Here is a 16262-nt window from a genome sequence, read left to right on the forward strand (position 1 = left end):
CAAATTTGAAGAAGCTTAGCGCTGCAAATTCGCGAAGTTACCTTACGGAAATAAATTAGTTTGTTGCTGTTACCGGCGATCCTAAGTTCTGTCTGGAAAAAACCCTGCTCTACAATGATACTCGTAACAAAATTCATATTAAAGGATTTAATTTTAAAGAAAAACAAGACAGTCAACTGAATATTTCTGGATCTTTAAATGATCAAGAGCAGCTCAATATTGAACTGAACGCTTTTGATCCAGTACCAATGGAGAAAAAAAGTTTTTACCTGAGATAGAAATTGATCACGTGCTAGGCCGGTGACCAGGCAATCGCGTCGTCGCCTGGTCATGATCACGGCAACTTTCGCACAGAGAAATGAAAGTAATCTATAACTAAGCGATAAACTAAATATGTTTTATGAATTCTTTTCGCCTACATAGCCACTGGTGAATAAACGTTAGCTAAAAATTAGTATTATATTATACGCAGTCCGCCATCTGGCGTCTGTCTCATCTCAAGGATACCCATTGAAATCTACCTGTAGGTCTAATAAGCGCTAAAGACGTCACAGTTTGAATGCACAAGTTTAATCATACTGGGCGTAAACACGAAAGAAACAAAAGTGATCGTGGGTGTGTGATGTGTGAGATTCAACTGAAAAATAAACGAGACAAAATATTTAAGTACAAAATATAACGACACAAAAAACTGACAACGGAACAAAATAAACTTACAAAACTGTGGCGACTCGAATTCTAGAATTTGTACCTCAGGGCTCACACAACAGTGAAGCAGCTAAGGAAAAAACGCGGTAGAAACCAGTAGATCGAACTTTCAGCGCTAGCAAGCACTGGCCAAAAATGAAAACCACAAAACTACGCATAATGAAGAACGCTTAAGTATTACAGAGTGGGTTGCATAATTCCCAGGGGTCACGGAAAAACGTGACACCCAAAGGCAAAGAAAGTTCTAGTCGCTACACTACCAAACAGAGTTTACCAGCGTGACCTTCTGACCCCGCGGACGTTTGTGGAAAGACGCAGTAAAGACGTAGACGCCAGCGGGACTTCATTTTAGTCCAGTGGGTCTTTGGTTTAGTCCAGTTCTCTTACATCTTAGGTAAGTTGCCACTCAATTTCCAACACGAATCTACACGGCCAAGCAAACTAAAACTTGCTTGGTTTATTTTGCGCTGATCTACGAACCGAAACCATGTCAGCCATCGGGAAAAACTGGCAAACAACAAGAGCCACCATCAGAGAAAGAAGCAAGTTTATGTTCGACAACGATCTCTTCACCGATGCGAAGTTTGTTGTGCCAAAGGCCAATGGCGAAAGTGTAAGTAAACAAGTGATTTCAGCTCACAAGCTGGTGCTGTCGATTAGCAGTCCTGTGTTTGAAGCCATGTTTTACGGTGAGTTGCCGGAGACTGGAGACTCTATTGAACTGCCTGACTGTGAGTACGACAGTCTGTTGGAGTTGTTTCGCTACATGTACAGCGATGAAGTGATCTTGATCGGAAGTAATGTGATGGGAGTCTTGTATTTGGCCAAGAAATATATGGTGCCTTCACTGGCTGATAAATGCACCGAATATCTGCAAAATAATTTACATCCGTCTAATGTGTTCAGCATCTTGCCCTCTGTTCTGAAATATGAAGATAAAACCCTGGTGGATCAATGCTGGAAAGTGATCGATAAACAGACAGAAGAGGCTGTGAAATCAGATGGGTTTGCGACAGTCGAGAGGTCCATACTTGAAGCAGTAGTCAACAGAGAAACTCTGAGAATTGAAGAGATAGAGCTGTTTAAGGCTGTCGACTTGTGGGCAAAAAAGCAATGTGAGAAACAAGTTTTTTGGCGGCCGATGGTGCAACAAAAAGAAGACTTCTCGGAGAAGAAGTGATTAAAGGAATACGTTTTCCAACAATGAAACAAGAAGACTTCGCTACTGTGGTGTTAGACAGTGAAATCTTGCGAGAAAAAGAAATCATCACTGTTGTCGAATATCTGAGTTCAGCCTCATCGATTCCAGTGGGATTTCCAGAAACCAAACGATCTGGATTATGTGGAGATATTCAACGATGTTGTAGGTTTGGCTCGTTGTCAAGCCATGTTTCTCGATACCGTAACGCCAGAGACGATGCCATCAAATTTCGTGTGGACAAAGACACTGAACTGCACGGAGTGTGTCTATTTGGTAGTGAGAATAATACTTACCTGGTAAACTTAAAGATACAGAACGCCATTAGTGGAGCACTCCTGGCATCTAAAACTTGATACTTTCGCTCAAAGTTAATACAATGTGAGAAATATAGCTATCACGGTTTTGAAGTGTTGTTTGACGAGAAAGTAATTTTACGGAAAAACACCAGGTACTGCCTGTGCGCTAAAATAAGAGGGCGTGATTCGTTATGTGGAGGAGATGGTGTCAGTTCTGTTAAATGTGGAGAGGTAACGTTCACGTTTTTCATGGACGAGGGCTTTGAGTACGTCAGCTTTAATGGAACACAAGTTCAACAGGGTCAATTTCCCGAATTCCATTTTGCTTTAAAATAGATATTTTTATTTCAAACAATTTTAAGGAAAGTACGTTTCGCTAATTCGACAAAGATTTCTTAAAATCAACCACTTAACAATACTGCTTTACTCAGGCTACTGAGTGATAGACCAAGTCTCGATAAAACAAGATTCGAGGCAAGGATTGACACACAAGACATAAGCCTAGTTAAGTTTCCTCAATTCGACTAGAATCAGCCCCAATCGGTCTAAAAACCGTCCAAATCAAAACAAAATTCAGGTGAACCAATTTCATTTGATCAATATTCTTGTAGCAGCCATACATCTTGAAGCAAATATTAGAATTTGAAAAGAATGATGAACATTAAATATAGAATGAGAAGCCGTAAGAAAAACACAGGCAAGGCAAATTTCTGGCTAGATGGAAATTGTTTCCTATAGAGAGTGAATTATCTTTAATTAAATAGACAGCCTACACATTTACTATTCTTGTATGAGAGTATGTGATAATGTTATCGACATGTGAAACAAAACCGTTCTACTTTGAAGTCAACAACGAGAAATTAAAATGTGGAATAAAAGAGGAAAAGTTCACGTACTAATTATTAAACACATGTAATACAACAGTGATATGCTAAAAAAGGTTGCCACACACGTCCTTAACTCGAACTCTGACATAGATGAAATTAGGGGCCGAACATCAAGGGAAGAGGAAATCTGTCATTGCAGGGTTTCCGTGTTTCAGGGGTGCGTTCTTCCTTTATTGGGGGTTTACAGTATGACCTAAGAGTACCTGTAAACGTTTGTCAAACATTAGCAGTAGATCTGAGACTAAACTGTGTTTTAGTTAAAAATTGCTCTTACTTTTCGAAGAGAAGACAGCTTAACTGTCGCAACTTTACATATAGTCCACTGAGCGTCCCTTAGAAAACAAGGGACACAATCTTAAGTTTGGCTTCAAAAAATCAAAGCCAAAGAAACGTCGTTTCATCCATAGATGCCACAACAATTACTCATTTATTTTAAATTATAATATAGATAGGACCCTGCGCACTGTCATTAGTCAAACACCCATGTTTTATCAGAGAATAAAATACAGGAAAAGCGTGTTTTATTGTTTTGCGCGTGTAAAATCCATATCATAAAGCAAATGAAGAAGCCTAAGCCGTGTATTACACTGTGATAAAACACTCGGGGCATTTGAGAACACTCGAGAAATGTAGAAAACACTCGCCTGCGGCTCATTTTTTCTACATTTCCATCGTGTCCTCAAATGCCCGTCGTGTTTTATCACAGTGTAATACACAGCTCAGGCTTCTAATTTGTCAATTAAGAGTGCTATATAAGTGCGCTGAACGTATACAAGTGGTATTACAATACGTCACGCATGGACAAGACTAATACAAAGAAGAGAGGTCTGACAGCCGTTTTTAAATTCTGTTGTCGTGTGTTAACAATCTTAAAATAGCATCACTAACAACCGATCACAATTTGCTTTGACCTACAATAATGTACTAAACTTGGTGCTCCAGGTGAATTTCTTGTACGAGCAAAACTACTTAGTGCCAATTTTAGCCCTGTTTTGACAAAAATGGAGCAAAATCACCGTGTCAGTGTTCAAGTAACAGAAAACTAGCCAGGCATACCGATATAAGACTACTACCTCTCCTTATTCTAAGTTCCTCGGGGTGAACCAGAAAAACGCGAAAGGAAAGGCAGCTAACGTGTGGAGAATATTCTCAACTTGACCTCAGACTACCGTCACAGTTACCGAAATCGCTATTCCTTTAGAGTTGACTAACACTCCGAATAAATCTCGCCCTGATGTTAAATAAATTCACCAACAGCACCAATGCATATGCTGTTCCCACAAAACAATAGCCTCCCACTCAGACATTTTTCTGGCCTCGTCACGCACTCCTCCACAATCAACGTTGAGAGACAATGCATAACCAACATAATATCTGCAACATAATGTCTGCCTGAACAAGTGTTTCTCGTAACCTTTATAGCTCAAATGAGACAGACCCTGAGAATGTGCGATTTTAAACTAAAATGGTCTGAAAAGTAGATCTTTTTGCCGTATTTTGGTTTACTTCTCGGTCACATACCGAGTGCGTGACAACTTCCTGTTTAGTAATTTTATATTCAAATTTTGGGAACTTAACCACTGACTAGTTCTATTGGCTCAAGTTGCCACCCAGCTTCTATCACGAATCTACACGGCCGAGCAAACTAAAACTTCCCTGGTTTATTCTACGCCGATCTGAGTACAGTAACCATGTCTGTCGTCGAGAAACATTGGCAAACAACAAGAGCCACCATCAGAGAAAGAAGCAAGTTTATGTTTGACAACGATCTCTTCACCGATGTGAAGTTTGTTGTGCCAAAGGCCAATGGCGAAAGTGAAAGTAAACAAGTGATTTCAGCTCACAAGCTGGTGCTGTCGATTAGCAGTCCTGTGTTTGAAGCCATGTTTTACGGTGAGCTGGCGGAGACTGGAGACTCTATTGAACTGCCTGACTGTGAGTACGAAAGTCTGTTGGAGTTGTTTCGCTACATGTACAGCGATGAAGTGAACTTACGCGGAAGTAATGTGATGGGAGTCTTGTATTTGACCAAGAAATACATGGTGCCTTCACTGGCTGATAAATGCACCGCATATCTTGATGATAATTTAAATCCGTCCAATGTTTTCACCATCTTGGCTTCTGCACAGAAATACGAAGAGAAAAACCTGGTGGATGAATGCTGGAAAGTGATCGATAAACAAACAGAAGAGGCTGTGAAATCGGATGGGTTTGCGACAATCGAGAGGTCCTTACTTGAAGCAGTAGTCATACGAGGCACTCTGATGATTGAAGAGATAGAGCTGTTTAAGGCTGTCGACTTGTGGGCTGCAAAGCAATGCGACAAACAAGGTTTAGCGGCCGATGGTGCGACAAAAAGAAGAATTCTCGGAGAAGAAGTGATTAAAGGAATACGCTTTCCAAAAATGAAAGAAGAAGACTTCGGTAGTGTCGTGTTAGACAGTGAAATCTTGCGGAAAAAAGAAATCGTCAGCCTTGTCAAATGTCTTCATTCAGCCTCAAAGATTCCTGTGGGATTTCCTGAAACCAAACGATCTGGCTTGGGCGGAGATATTCAACGATGTTGTAGGTTTGGCTCTTTGTCCACAGGTCTTGTTTCTCAATATGATGGCCTTAGAAAGGATGTCATCAGTTTCTCTGTGGACAAAGATACTGAGCTACGCGGAGTGTGCTTGTTTGGTAGTAAAAACAATACTTATCGGGTAGACTTGAAGATAGAGAACACTAAGGAAGAAACGCCTGTGGTGTCTAAAACTGGAAACTTTGTCTCAAAGTTAATAGAATGTGAGAAATATAGCTATCACGGTTTTGAAGTGTTGTTTGACCAGAAAGTAATTTTAGCGAAAAACACCAAGTACTGGCTGTACGCTGAAATAAGTGGACCTGATTCGTTATGTGGAGGAGATGGTGTCAGTTCTGTTAAATGTGGAGACGTAACTATCACGTTTCTCGAGCCTCGTTATCTTTTTAGCAGCTTTTCTTATGATCAATCAGACGTTCAAGCTGGTCAATTTCCGGAATTCCTTATTGCTTAAATTTCGAACAATACGTTTTACTTTACACTGTATACTCGGTGACGATACGCTTTAATACGCGCACCAAAGGGACAGATCGCAGCGACTATGGAGGTGCCCGTATTGTAGAGGTAAAGACTGTGTGACTTCTGGAACCAACTGAATGCTCGGAATATAGGTGTCCATGCAATGGAGCTGTGCTTATGTAGAAGTTCGACTGCACTCAAACCGCCGGGCGTTTTATAAAGTAGTGGCTTAGTGATTGACAAAGTTTGTGATTATCGGAATTAACGTTAATTATTATTTTGCCGACACGGAGCAGAGATCTGGGTGCGACCTTGCCTCATAGCTTTTGAGCGTCTTTCGGTTGTGTAGTGAAGGAAAATGTGAACATTTCAAACACGATCGTGCGATAAAAAAAGAAACAAGAGATTTATACAAAATTCACCTAGAAATGGCCCGCGTAAACGCACAAAAAACGTTCTACAAAGGCTTCAAATTAAACCAACATTCAGGTCTATTTATGTCTTTTGATTAGCATGGTTGTTGCGCCATTTATCTTCGGTGTGTGCATGGGATTCCTGTGCATCTACGCTACTAGCGAAGAAAGAGGCTGATGAAATAGGCCACATTCGTATTCCCGGTATTGGACTGGAACTAGCTTGCAACTGAGGCTATGCGGGGGGTCTTTTCAAATGCAAGTGTAGTTGATCTCTTTTTAATGATATTCCCCCTCTTGAGCCTCCATTTCAAGCTAGTTCCAGTCCAATACCGAGAATACCAATATGGTCCATTGCTTTATAATTATTACAAAATAGCATACCTCGACCAAACGCAAATGAAGGTCAACCAAAAGTTGGTGTTTTAAAATAATGATTGCCCTATTAAACTGAGAAGCAACATGCAAAAGAAATTTCAGGGTACAAGGAAGCTTTTGATTAACAATAGGGTTAACAGCTGTTATAAATCAAATTTCCTCCTACCTGTAAATTCGTAAGTATAAAATACAGTTGACATTTCGTGACGTTACATTACGTATGTATGCTCTTGTAGCAGCCATACATCTTAAGTAAATAGTAGAATTTTAAAAGAATAATTAACATTTAATATAAAATGACAAGCCGTAAGAAAACAAAGGCAAGGGAAATTTCTGGTTAGATGGAAATTGTTTACTAAGAGTGGATTATTATCTTTAAAACAATACCAAGTCTACAGATTTACTGTTCTTGTATGAAAGTATGTAATAATGTTATCGTCATGTGTAACGAAACCGTTGTACTTTGGGGTCAATGCCGAAAAATTAAAATGTGGAATAAAAGAGGAAAAGTTCACGTACTAATTATTAAACACATGTAATGGAACAGTGATATGCTAAAAAGGTTGCCAAAAACGTCCTTAACCCAAACTCTGATATAGATAGAATTGGGGGCCGAACATCTCGGGGAAGGGGAGATCTGTCATTGCAGGGTTTCCGTGTTTCAGGGGGTGTTCTATCTTTATTGGAGTTTTACAGCATGACCTAAGAGTACCTCTTAATGTTTGTCAAACGCTAGCAGTAGATCTGAGACTAAACTGTGTTTCAGGTTGAAAACTGCTCTTACTTTTCGAAGAGACGACAGCATTACTGTCGTAACTTTACATAGTCCACTGAGTGTCCCTTAGAAAACAAGGGACACAATCATAAGTTTGGCGTCAAAAAATCAAAGCCAAAAAAACGTGTTATTATTGATAGATGTCACAACAATTACCCATTTATTTTAATTTAAGAGTGTTATATAAGTGCACTGAAGCTATACAAGGGGTATTACAATAAGTCACGCATGAACATGACTAATGCAAAGACGAAAGGTCTGACAACAGTTTTTAAATTCTGTTGTCGTGTATTAAGAATCTTAAAATAGCATCACTAACAACCGATCACAATTTGCTTTGACCTACAATAATGTACTAAACTTGGTGCTCCAGGTGAATTTCTTGTACGAGCAAAGCTACTTACTGCTAATTTTAGCCCTGTTTTGACAAAAATGGAGCAAAATCACCGTGTCAGTGTTCAAGTAACAGAAACCTAGCCAGACATACCGATATAAGACTACTACCTCTCTTTACTCTAAGTTCCTCGAGGTGAACAAGAAAAACGCGAAAGGAAAGGCGGCTAACGTGTGGAGAATAATCTAAATTTGACCTCAGACTACCGTCACAGTTACCGACATCGCTATTCTTTTAGAGTTCACTAACACTCCGAATAAATCTCGCCCGGAGGTTAAATAAATTCACCAACAGCACCAATGCATATGCTGTTCTCACAAACCAATAGCCTCCCACTCAGACATTTTTTTGGCCTCGTCAAGCACTCCTCCACAATCAACGTTGAGAGGCAATGCATAACGAACATAATATCTGCAAAATAATGTCTCTCTGAACAAATGTTTCTCGTAAACTTTATAGCTCAAATGAGACAGACCCTGAGAATGTGTGATTTTAAACTAAAATGGTCTGAAAAGTAGATCTTTTTGCTGTATTTTGCTTTACTTCTCGGTCACACACCGAGTCCGTGACAACTTCCTGTTTAGTAATTTTATATTCAAATTTTGTGAACTTAACCACTGACTAGTTCTATTGGCTCAAGTTGCCACCCAGCTTCAATCACGAATCTACACGGCCGAACAAACTAAAACTTCCCTGGTTTATTCTACGCCAATCTGCGTACAGTAACCATGTCTGTCGTCGAGAAACATTGGCAAACAACAAGAGCCACCATCAGAGAAAGAAGCAAGTTTATGTTCGACAACGATCTCTTCACCGATGTGAAGTTTGTTGTGCCAAAGGCCAATGGCGAAAGTGAAAGTAAACAAGTGATTTCAGCTCACAAGCTGGTGCTGTCGATTAGCAGTCCTGTGTTTGAAGCCATGTTTTACGGTGAGCTGAAGGAGACTAGAGACTCTATTGAACTGCCTGACTGTGAGTACGACAGTCTGTTGGAGTTGTTTCGTTACATGTACAGCGATGAAGTGAACTTGAGCGGAAGTAATGTGATGGCAGTCTTGTATTTGGCCAAGAAATACATGGTGCCTTCACTGGCTGATAAATGCACCGAATATCTGGAAGATAATTTAGATTCGTCCAGTGTTTTTAGCATCTTGCCGTCTGCTCAGAAATACGAAGAGAAAAACCTGGTGGATGAATGCTGGAAAGTGATCGACAAAGAGACAGAAGAGGCTGTGAAATCGGATGGGTTTGCGACAATCGAGAGGTCCTTACTTGAAGCAGTAGTCGTAAGAAACACTCTGATGATTGAAGAGATAGAGCTGTTTAAGGCTGTCGACTTGTGGGCGACAAAGCAATGCGAGAAACAAGGTTTAGCGGCTGATGGTGCGACAAAAAGAAGAATTCTCGGAGAAGAAGTCATTAAAGGAATACGTTTTCCAACTATGAAGCACGAAGACTTCGCTACTGTGGTTTTAGACAGTGAAATCTTGCGGAAAAAAGAAATCGTCAGCCTTGTCAAATATATTCATTCAGCCTCAAAGATTCCTGTGGGATTTCCTGAAACCAAACGATCTGGCTTTGGCGGAGATATTCAACGATGTTGTAGGTTTGGCTCCTTGTCTACAGGTCTTGTTTCTCAATATGATAGCAGGAGAGGGGATGCCATCAGTTTCTCAGTGGACAAAGATACTGAGCTACGCGGAGTGTGCTTATTTGGCAGTGAGAACAATACTTATCAGGTAGAGCTGGAGATAATGAACACCATGAATAGAACGTGTCTGGTGTCTAAAACTGGAAACTTTGCCTCAAAATTAATACAAAGTGAGAAATATAGCTATCACGGTTTTGAAGTGATGCTTGACGAGAAAGTACTTTTAGCGAAAAACACCATGTACTGGCTGTGCGCTTATATAAGTGGACCAGATTCGTTATGTGGAGGAGGTGGTGTCAGTTCTGTGAAATGCGGAGAGGTGTTTTTGGCGTTTTTCGAGTCTACCTATATTTCTGTCTACCATGATAATAAATCAAACGTTCAAGTTGGTCAATTTCCGGAATTCCTTATTGCTTAAATTTCGAACGATATGTTGGCTTAACACTGTATACTCGGTGACGATACGCTTTAATACGCGCACCAAAGGGACAGATCGCAGCGACTATGGAGGAGCCCGTATTGTACAGGTAAAGACTGTGTGACTACTGGAACCAAGTGAACGCCCACAATATCTACTGCAATCAAAACACTGAGCGTTTTATAAAGTAGTGGCTTAGGGTGCGTTTCTTTACGAAAATCCAAGATTGTGTTCTTAAATTTGAAAACTGATTTTGCGTTTCTTTTCTTAACAGAATAATCCAAGATCTCTCGGATCATGGTGCATCAAAGGAACCGAAGATTCCACTCTGGGCAAGGATTCTTCGGTTCCTTTGATGCACCACGATCCAAGTGATCTGTTTAGTAAAGAAATGTAAAATCTGTTTTCGGATTTAAGAATCCAATCTTGAATTTTCTTATAGAAACGCACCCTTAGTGATGGAGAAAGTTTGTGATTATCGGAACATTAATGTTTTTTTTTGGCCGACAGGGAGCAGAGATCTGGGTGCACCCATGCCTCATAGCTTTTGAGCGTCTTTCAGTTGTGTATAGTGAAGGCAAAATGTGAAAATTTCACACGCGATCGTGAGATAAAAGTAAAAACAAGAGATTTGTGCAAAATTCACCTAGAAATGGCCCGCGTAGACGCACAAAAAACGTTCCAGAAAGGCTCCTTATCAAACCAAAATTACAGGTATATTAATGTCCTTTGATTAGCATGCTTGTTGTGCCATTAATCTTCAGTGTATGCACGGGATTCCTGTGCATCTACGCTACTATAACGAAGAAAGTGGCTTATTAAATTGCTTTGTAGTTATTGCAAAATGACATATCTGGACCAACCGTAAATGAGGTAAGCAAACATTGGTGTTTTAAAATAATGATTGCCCTATTAACTGACAAACAACATGCAAGGAAAACTTGTGGGTAGAAGAAAGCTTTGATTTACAATAGATTATCATTTGTTATAAAATTGGTTCACTCATACTTCTAAAATTGTATGTAAGTATCATATATTATTGACATTTCGTGACGTTACATTACGTATGTAAGAAAGTAATGTTATTGACATTGTGACAAAAGCGATGTATTTTGTAGTCAAGTACCAGGTAATAAAAATTTTATTTGTGCAATGATGTTTTCATCTTACTAATTGGCCCCTTGTGTCGAACAATCCATGGAAAAATTGACGGGTTTTGCTATGGGAAGAAATTATACGATTTCTTAATAGCTAAATCTTAATATAAGCCCAAAGGGTAACAATTTTTTTCGGGGAAGAGGGATTGTGGCTGTCATAGTGGGGTTTCCCTGTTTCAGGGGAGTATCCTTTCTTGTTATTGAATTTGGAAGTATGACCTTAAGTACCTGTTAAAAGTCAGGAGTGAATCTACGACTAAATGTTTCAGGTTTAAAACTGGTCCACTGGAAGTTCTTGAGAAAACAAAGACGCCCTTATATTTGTGCTTAGCTTTTAAATTTCCATCACAATCTGAAATTTTCACTCACCGGTCGATATCTTCTTCAGGAATCCTCCAGAACGCCTGTAGCGAAACAGAAATGCCTAATGAATGAACTGAATAAATTCACAGTTACTTAAGGTGGCTCAAAACAGTTTCCAGCCCTTAGATTTTGATGGGTCGTTATAACCACTCTTTATCACTTGATGCTACAATCATGGTATCGAAAAACTGCCCAATCACTGGTGAACACGTTGTTATCATTTCGTGACGCAATAGGTTACCATAGCAACAGTATGACCTCCTAAAAAACACCCTTAATTACAACTTTAGGGGCTTATAATTCAAAAACGGCACGGTGATTTTTTTATATTATCAACTTTTGATAAGCATAATAAGACGCAAATTTTGGCAAAGTTAAAAAAATTCTGTAGGTAGGGTTCAGAGCCACCTTAAATTTTCATTCATACATACATACATACATACAAACAAACAAACAAACAAACAAACAAACAAACAAACAAACATACATACATACATACATACATACATACGTACGTACGTACGTACATACATACATATATGGTACAAAAATTTTCGAAAATTTAAGGACCAAAACTAGCGAAATTAACTGGGTGGAAACTCCCAGGACTCGGATTTACATTGACGGTTCCAAAGAAAGCTCAGAAAAATTTTGAGACTTCAACTGGATTCGAACTCATGGCCTTTGTGAATTCCCATGCAATTGCTGTGCTAGCTTAACTATACATGACATTCAGAAAGGTCCAGACAGCAGCAGACAAGTTATCAGTCCTAAAGTGTGGTTCACACATAGCGACATAACGACATAATCGCTCATGTAGGAAATGTGAACATCGACTTCAAGACACAAGAAAAAGATCAGTTTTTTCCTTATGTTGTTATGTTCATGCTGTTATGTTGCTATTATGTCATTATGTCAGGATGTTCACACTGCAAACATAGCGACCTAACGTTCTTCTTATGTCGTTACGTCGCCAGTGTCAACTAGGCTTAAGAAAAAGAAAAAAATCTAGGCTCAAGAAAAACGACAACAGTTTTGATTTCCACAGATCTTCTACTGTCTTCAGTTCTAAATCGTAGAAAACAAAGCTGAATTCAAAATAAGTATGATTGAGAACTGAATTTGACAAAATCGGTCGAAACATGTCTTCTAAACTCAAAACTGTTGCGAATGTTTTTCTTTAACTTAAATTGCATTCAGTCTTGTTTGGAAAGTTGATTACTTCAGCAGAGATTGTTTGGAACCACGAAAAAAATTCCTTTAGAAAGTTTCTAGCCGCTTCCTTTCTCCTTTTTTCGCTCCGCCGCTTTTTTCGTGCCGTGTCCCAATTAACTGGGCGCCTGGAAGAGGCTTGAAAATTTATTTCTACATTTAACTTGTTAAGTTTAAAAAGTTCTTACTTCATATTTTAAAACACAGGGACACTGGTCCTCAAAGAACCCTTTCAGTCCCAAGCTCAAAATGCTATCACTTAGCTGATGATTTTCTTTATTCTCGTCACCTGCCTGCTTGATAATGTATTGGTATTGTAATGAGAAATTCTGATCAGTCCTGGGATTTAAAGGGTTGACTAAGAGTATCAGTAGTCTCCGGTCTAACTTGAGTCTTCGGCCCAAATGACAAAGCCACCAAGGGACGGAGGCGTAGCAGTTTTCTAAAGCTTTTAATTCTGTCGTGCTAGTGTAACAGGGCTAGGGGCATTGTTTCTGTTGTTTGTTCTATTGTTCTCTCTAAGGGTATCGAGCCATTCATGTGAGACCTTGCAAGAACTGCTACCCAACCCCGAAGGGAAACCAACCATTGTACAACAGCAGTTTTGGGGGCAATTTGAGAGCTCAACACACTGCTTACCGAGAACAGGTTTGTCTTGCTTTTCTCGTTAAAAACTCCGTGATGTGGAAAGGGAAATGTCTTGAACTGTCTTGTGTTGCTACCCAAGAGTAGATCACGGCACGCGCTAGTCTCCTGAAAGATAAGAAAACAGGTGCTTTGACAAATGCAATTATTTTGTTTTTACGACCGTTTGGAATTATTTTGTTATTTTACAGCAGAAAAAAGACCGCGCGTTCTTGTACTTTATTTACCCACGTAGAGCTGAAGAGTAATCAATAGGCTTGTTTAGATAGGCAATTACATCGATCAAATTCCTACCCAACTTGTGAACGAGTGTCAACGGGGCAGACCACCATACTTAGGATTTTCGTGCCCAGCCCTTTACGAACGGCGTTGTTCGATATGAGGTTAAGCACGAGCCGGAATAGGAGACAGGGCCAACGGCTTAACGACTTAATGTCAACGCCCAGTGACGCGATCAAATAAACCAAGTTATGGTGGTATGTACTGAAAGCATGATCTTACCAGTTTTTCTAAGACCCTGGTTTTTGGTGTGGTAGAGAAATTCGTTTTTGGAGCAACAGTTAATGTACCCCAAAGGATAGTCTAACCTGTGGTACTGGGGAAGTTAATCTAATGTAACGTCACACAAAGATGGTTTCGTTACCTTATGTTCAGGAGAGTAATAGTAAACATACGCCAGACGATAGCGTGACTTGTGATGCTGAGGGAACCGCCGCAGACAGTACTCGAGAGCATGATTACAGCGATCCATGAGCTCTTTCTTCTTGGCCTGTTGCTCCGCCGTTAATGGGGCCCGCTTGCTCTCCACTACTTTACCGCCCTGTGTTGCGTCTACCACGGTGTTAGGGGAAGATGTCACAGGATCACTTAAAGTCGTCGGTGAAACAACCTTCGACGCTTCAACCATATCAACGTCTTCATCAGCGTCCATTTTTTCTGGCTTGGTGTCATTCTCAAGATTTTCATTCGCTGCACTAATTTTCTCTGTTTCAATATTAGTATCTTCCACGTTTGCCGAGGACTTGGTCCCTTCTTCTTCCTTCTCTTGAGCTGAGTTTTTGTCAAGTTGGGGGCTTCTCAACTTCTCTGCTTCTTGATCTTCTCTGAGCGGTTTTTCTAAATACAACACTGTCTCCTGTGCCGCTAATTTGTCGAATTCTAAGGATGTTTCCTTTAAACCCTCCTCTGATTTACAAGTTTCAACACTTACACGGTCATCAACTAAATCTGAACTCAATGAGGACGGTTTAGTATCTTCGGAACTTCCCATTTCTTCCTTCAGTTTAAAGTCTTGACCAAAAATTTCCAACTTCTCTTTTTCCAGATTTTCAATCGGTTGACCAGTTTCCAACACTTCGCTCTCATTAGTACTAAGCACCGAGGCAGCCTGGGAACTATCTGATGTCTGCTCTGCAGAGGTGAAACCGCTGGATGGGACGCTCAGGTCAACTTCCATCGGTACTTCGGCCGAGGGTTGATCGCTCTGTGAACCAAAAGTCTCGCTTGTTAACTCTATCGGAGTTTCCACAGAAGAAACTTCCATGGCAATGTCTTTTGATTCTTCTGTAACATTATCTTCTGTTCGTGACAAATTAGGTCCCTCAGTCTGTCGGGGCTCAGGCAAGCTCACAGAATCGGCTCCACTAACTGCTTCAGAAGATTTTGACTCCCCTTGTTTAGGGTCTTCGAAAACGCTGTTTGACAAAGATTCTAAAAAGGCAAAAAGAAGAATGAGTTTTTGAGTTCTCTTTGGCTGCACCTTTCCAAAAAGGCTGGGAAATAGATATACAGTGGAATCCCCAGTCTCCGATTTTTTGAACCAAACATTCGAAAAACCGGGATTCCACTGTAGATCTATTTCCCAGCCTGTTTTCCAACAGTTTCGTCGATTTATAAAACGACACTCCCGCACACTACTTCTTTCTAGATTTTCCATCACGATTTGACTAAAGTTAGAGGGACTATTCACGTCTATAGTGGCTCATAACCGCGTGTCCTGTGCCTAAACATAACTCATACCCAATACCTCCTCAACCGACTGGACCGTATAAGCTTGGTACGAGTCTATACTTGTATGGCACAAACCTGATGTAGTTGACTCGCTCCTGTACACAGTCCCCTGACCTGTGTCTGTGTCAAACTCGGCGTGATAGAAGGGGCCTTGTGAGGCTCGCTGAAGATGCTCCTCCAGGACAATGACGTCTACATCCGGGTACTTGTTAAATAGTAGTTTGAGAACTGACACGTGGATTCGGAAATAAATCTGCGAGGAAAAATGGAAAGCGAAAATGCCTTTCTTACTACAGTGCTGCAGAGAATAGTTAAGTGACAACCAACCCCGGCGTTTATCCCAGTTCCTGTAGCTAGTGTCTAGTGCCCTCTACCCAAGACCGGAACCCGAAGGTTCGTCCAGGTGGAGGTGGGGTGGGGGGAGCACTTCAAGAGCAAAGCGTCATCCCCCCCCAAAAGCGCAAAGCTTTGTTATCTAGTGCCCCCTTCTCCAGAGGGAAACCCGAAGGTTCGCCCAAGTCTAGTGGTGAGCAAAACTAAAGCGTCTAACCACCCCCCTCCCCCCCCCCCAAAAAAAAAACTAGCCTGCGAGCAAGCTCACGTTGGACGGCACAAGCGCAAGCGCGAAATAGAGCGGCGAATCGAGCGCCGGATCGCTTTGCTCTTCGCCGCTCGCGCGTGTGACTCAAACGTGAGCCGGCTTGCAGGCTAGTT

At 40.6% G+C, this 16262-nt stretch overlaps 3 protein-coding genes and 1 pseudogene across 6 annotated transcripts in view; 3 read left to right on the forward strand and 1 right to left on the reverse strand.

The window, feature by feature from the left end:
- Positions 1-16262, reverse strand: part of LOC145464431 (calcineurin-binding protein cabin-1-like) — a 51389-nt gene that overhangs the window by 10574 nt on the left and 24553 nt on the right. For 3 of the 4 annotated variants that reach the window (XM_081448329.1, XM_081448328.1, XM_081448330.1), the window contains exons 46-49: positions 15624-15801; positions 14182-15248; positions 13533-13646; positions 11688-11722 (exon numbers count right to left, since the gene is read on the reverse strand). In XM_081448329.1, the coding sequence (XP_081304455.1) occupies positions 11688-11722; positions 13533-13646; positions 14182-15248; positions 15624-15801 (1394 nt within the window). Of the gene's footprint in view, positions 1-11105; positions 11381-11687; positions 11723-13532; positions 13647-14181; positions 15249-15623; positions 15802-16262 lie in introns of those variants that run through there. The other variant, XM_081448331.1, reaches the window with a different exon arrangement.
- LOC145464454 (BTB/POZ domain-containing protein 6 pseudogene) lies at positions 441-2686 on the forward strand (annotated as a pseudogene).
- Positions 3741-6127, forward strand: LOC145464445 (BTB/POZ domain-containing protein 6-like). Its single transcript, XM_081448355.1, has one exon. It carries the CDS (start codon positions 4784-4786, stop codon positions 6125-6127), a length of 1344 nt encoding a protein of 447 aa, XP_081304481.1. The 5' UTR covers positions 3741-4783.
- LOC145464446 (BTB/POZ domain-containing protein 6-like) lies at positions 8821-10467 on the forward strand. The gene has a single exon (XM_081448356.1). The coding sequence runs from the start codon at positions 8821-8823 to the stop codon at positions 10159-10161; it is 1341 nt and encodes a 446-aa protein (XP_081304482.1). The 3' UTR covers positions 10162-10467.

This window comes from Orbicella franksi, chromosome 12 (assembly GCF_964199315.1).
Source record: "Orbicella franksi chromosome 12, jaOrbFran1.1, whole genome shotgun sequence".
Taxonomy (NCBI): Eukaryota; Metazoa; Cnidaria; class Anthozoa; order Scleractinia; family Merulinidae; genus Orbicella; species Orbicella franksi.

Bases quoted from the DNA above. Each gene is read 5' to 3' on its own strand.
- LOC145464445 (XM_081448355.1), top strand. From the start codon at position 4,784: ATGTCTGTCGTCGAGAAACATTGGCAAACAACAAGAGCCACCATCAGA.
- LOC145464446 (XM_081448356.1), top strand. From the start codon at position 8,821: ATGTCTGTCGTCGAGAAACATTGGCAAACAACAAGAGCCACCATCAGA.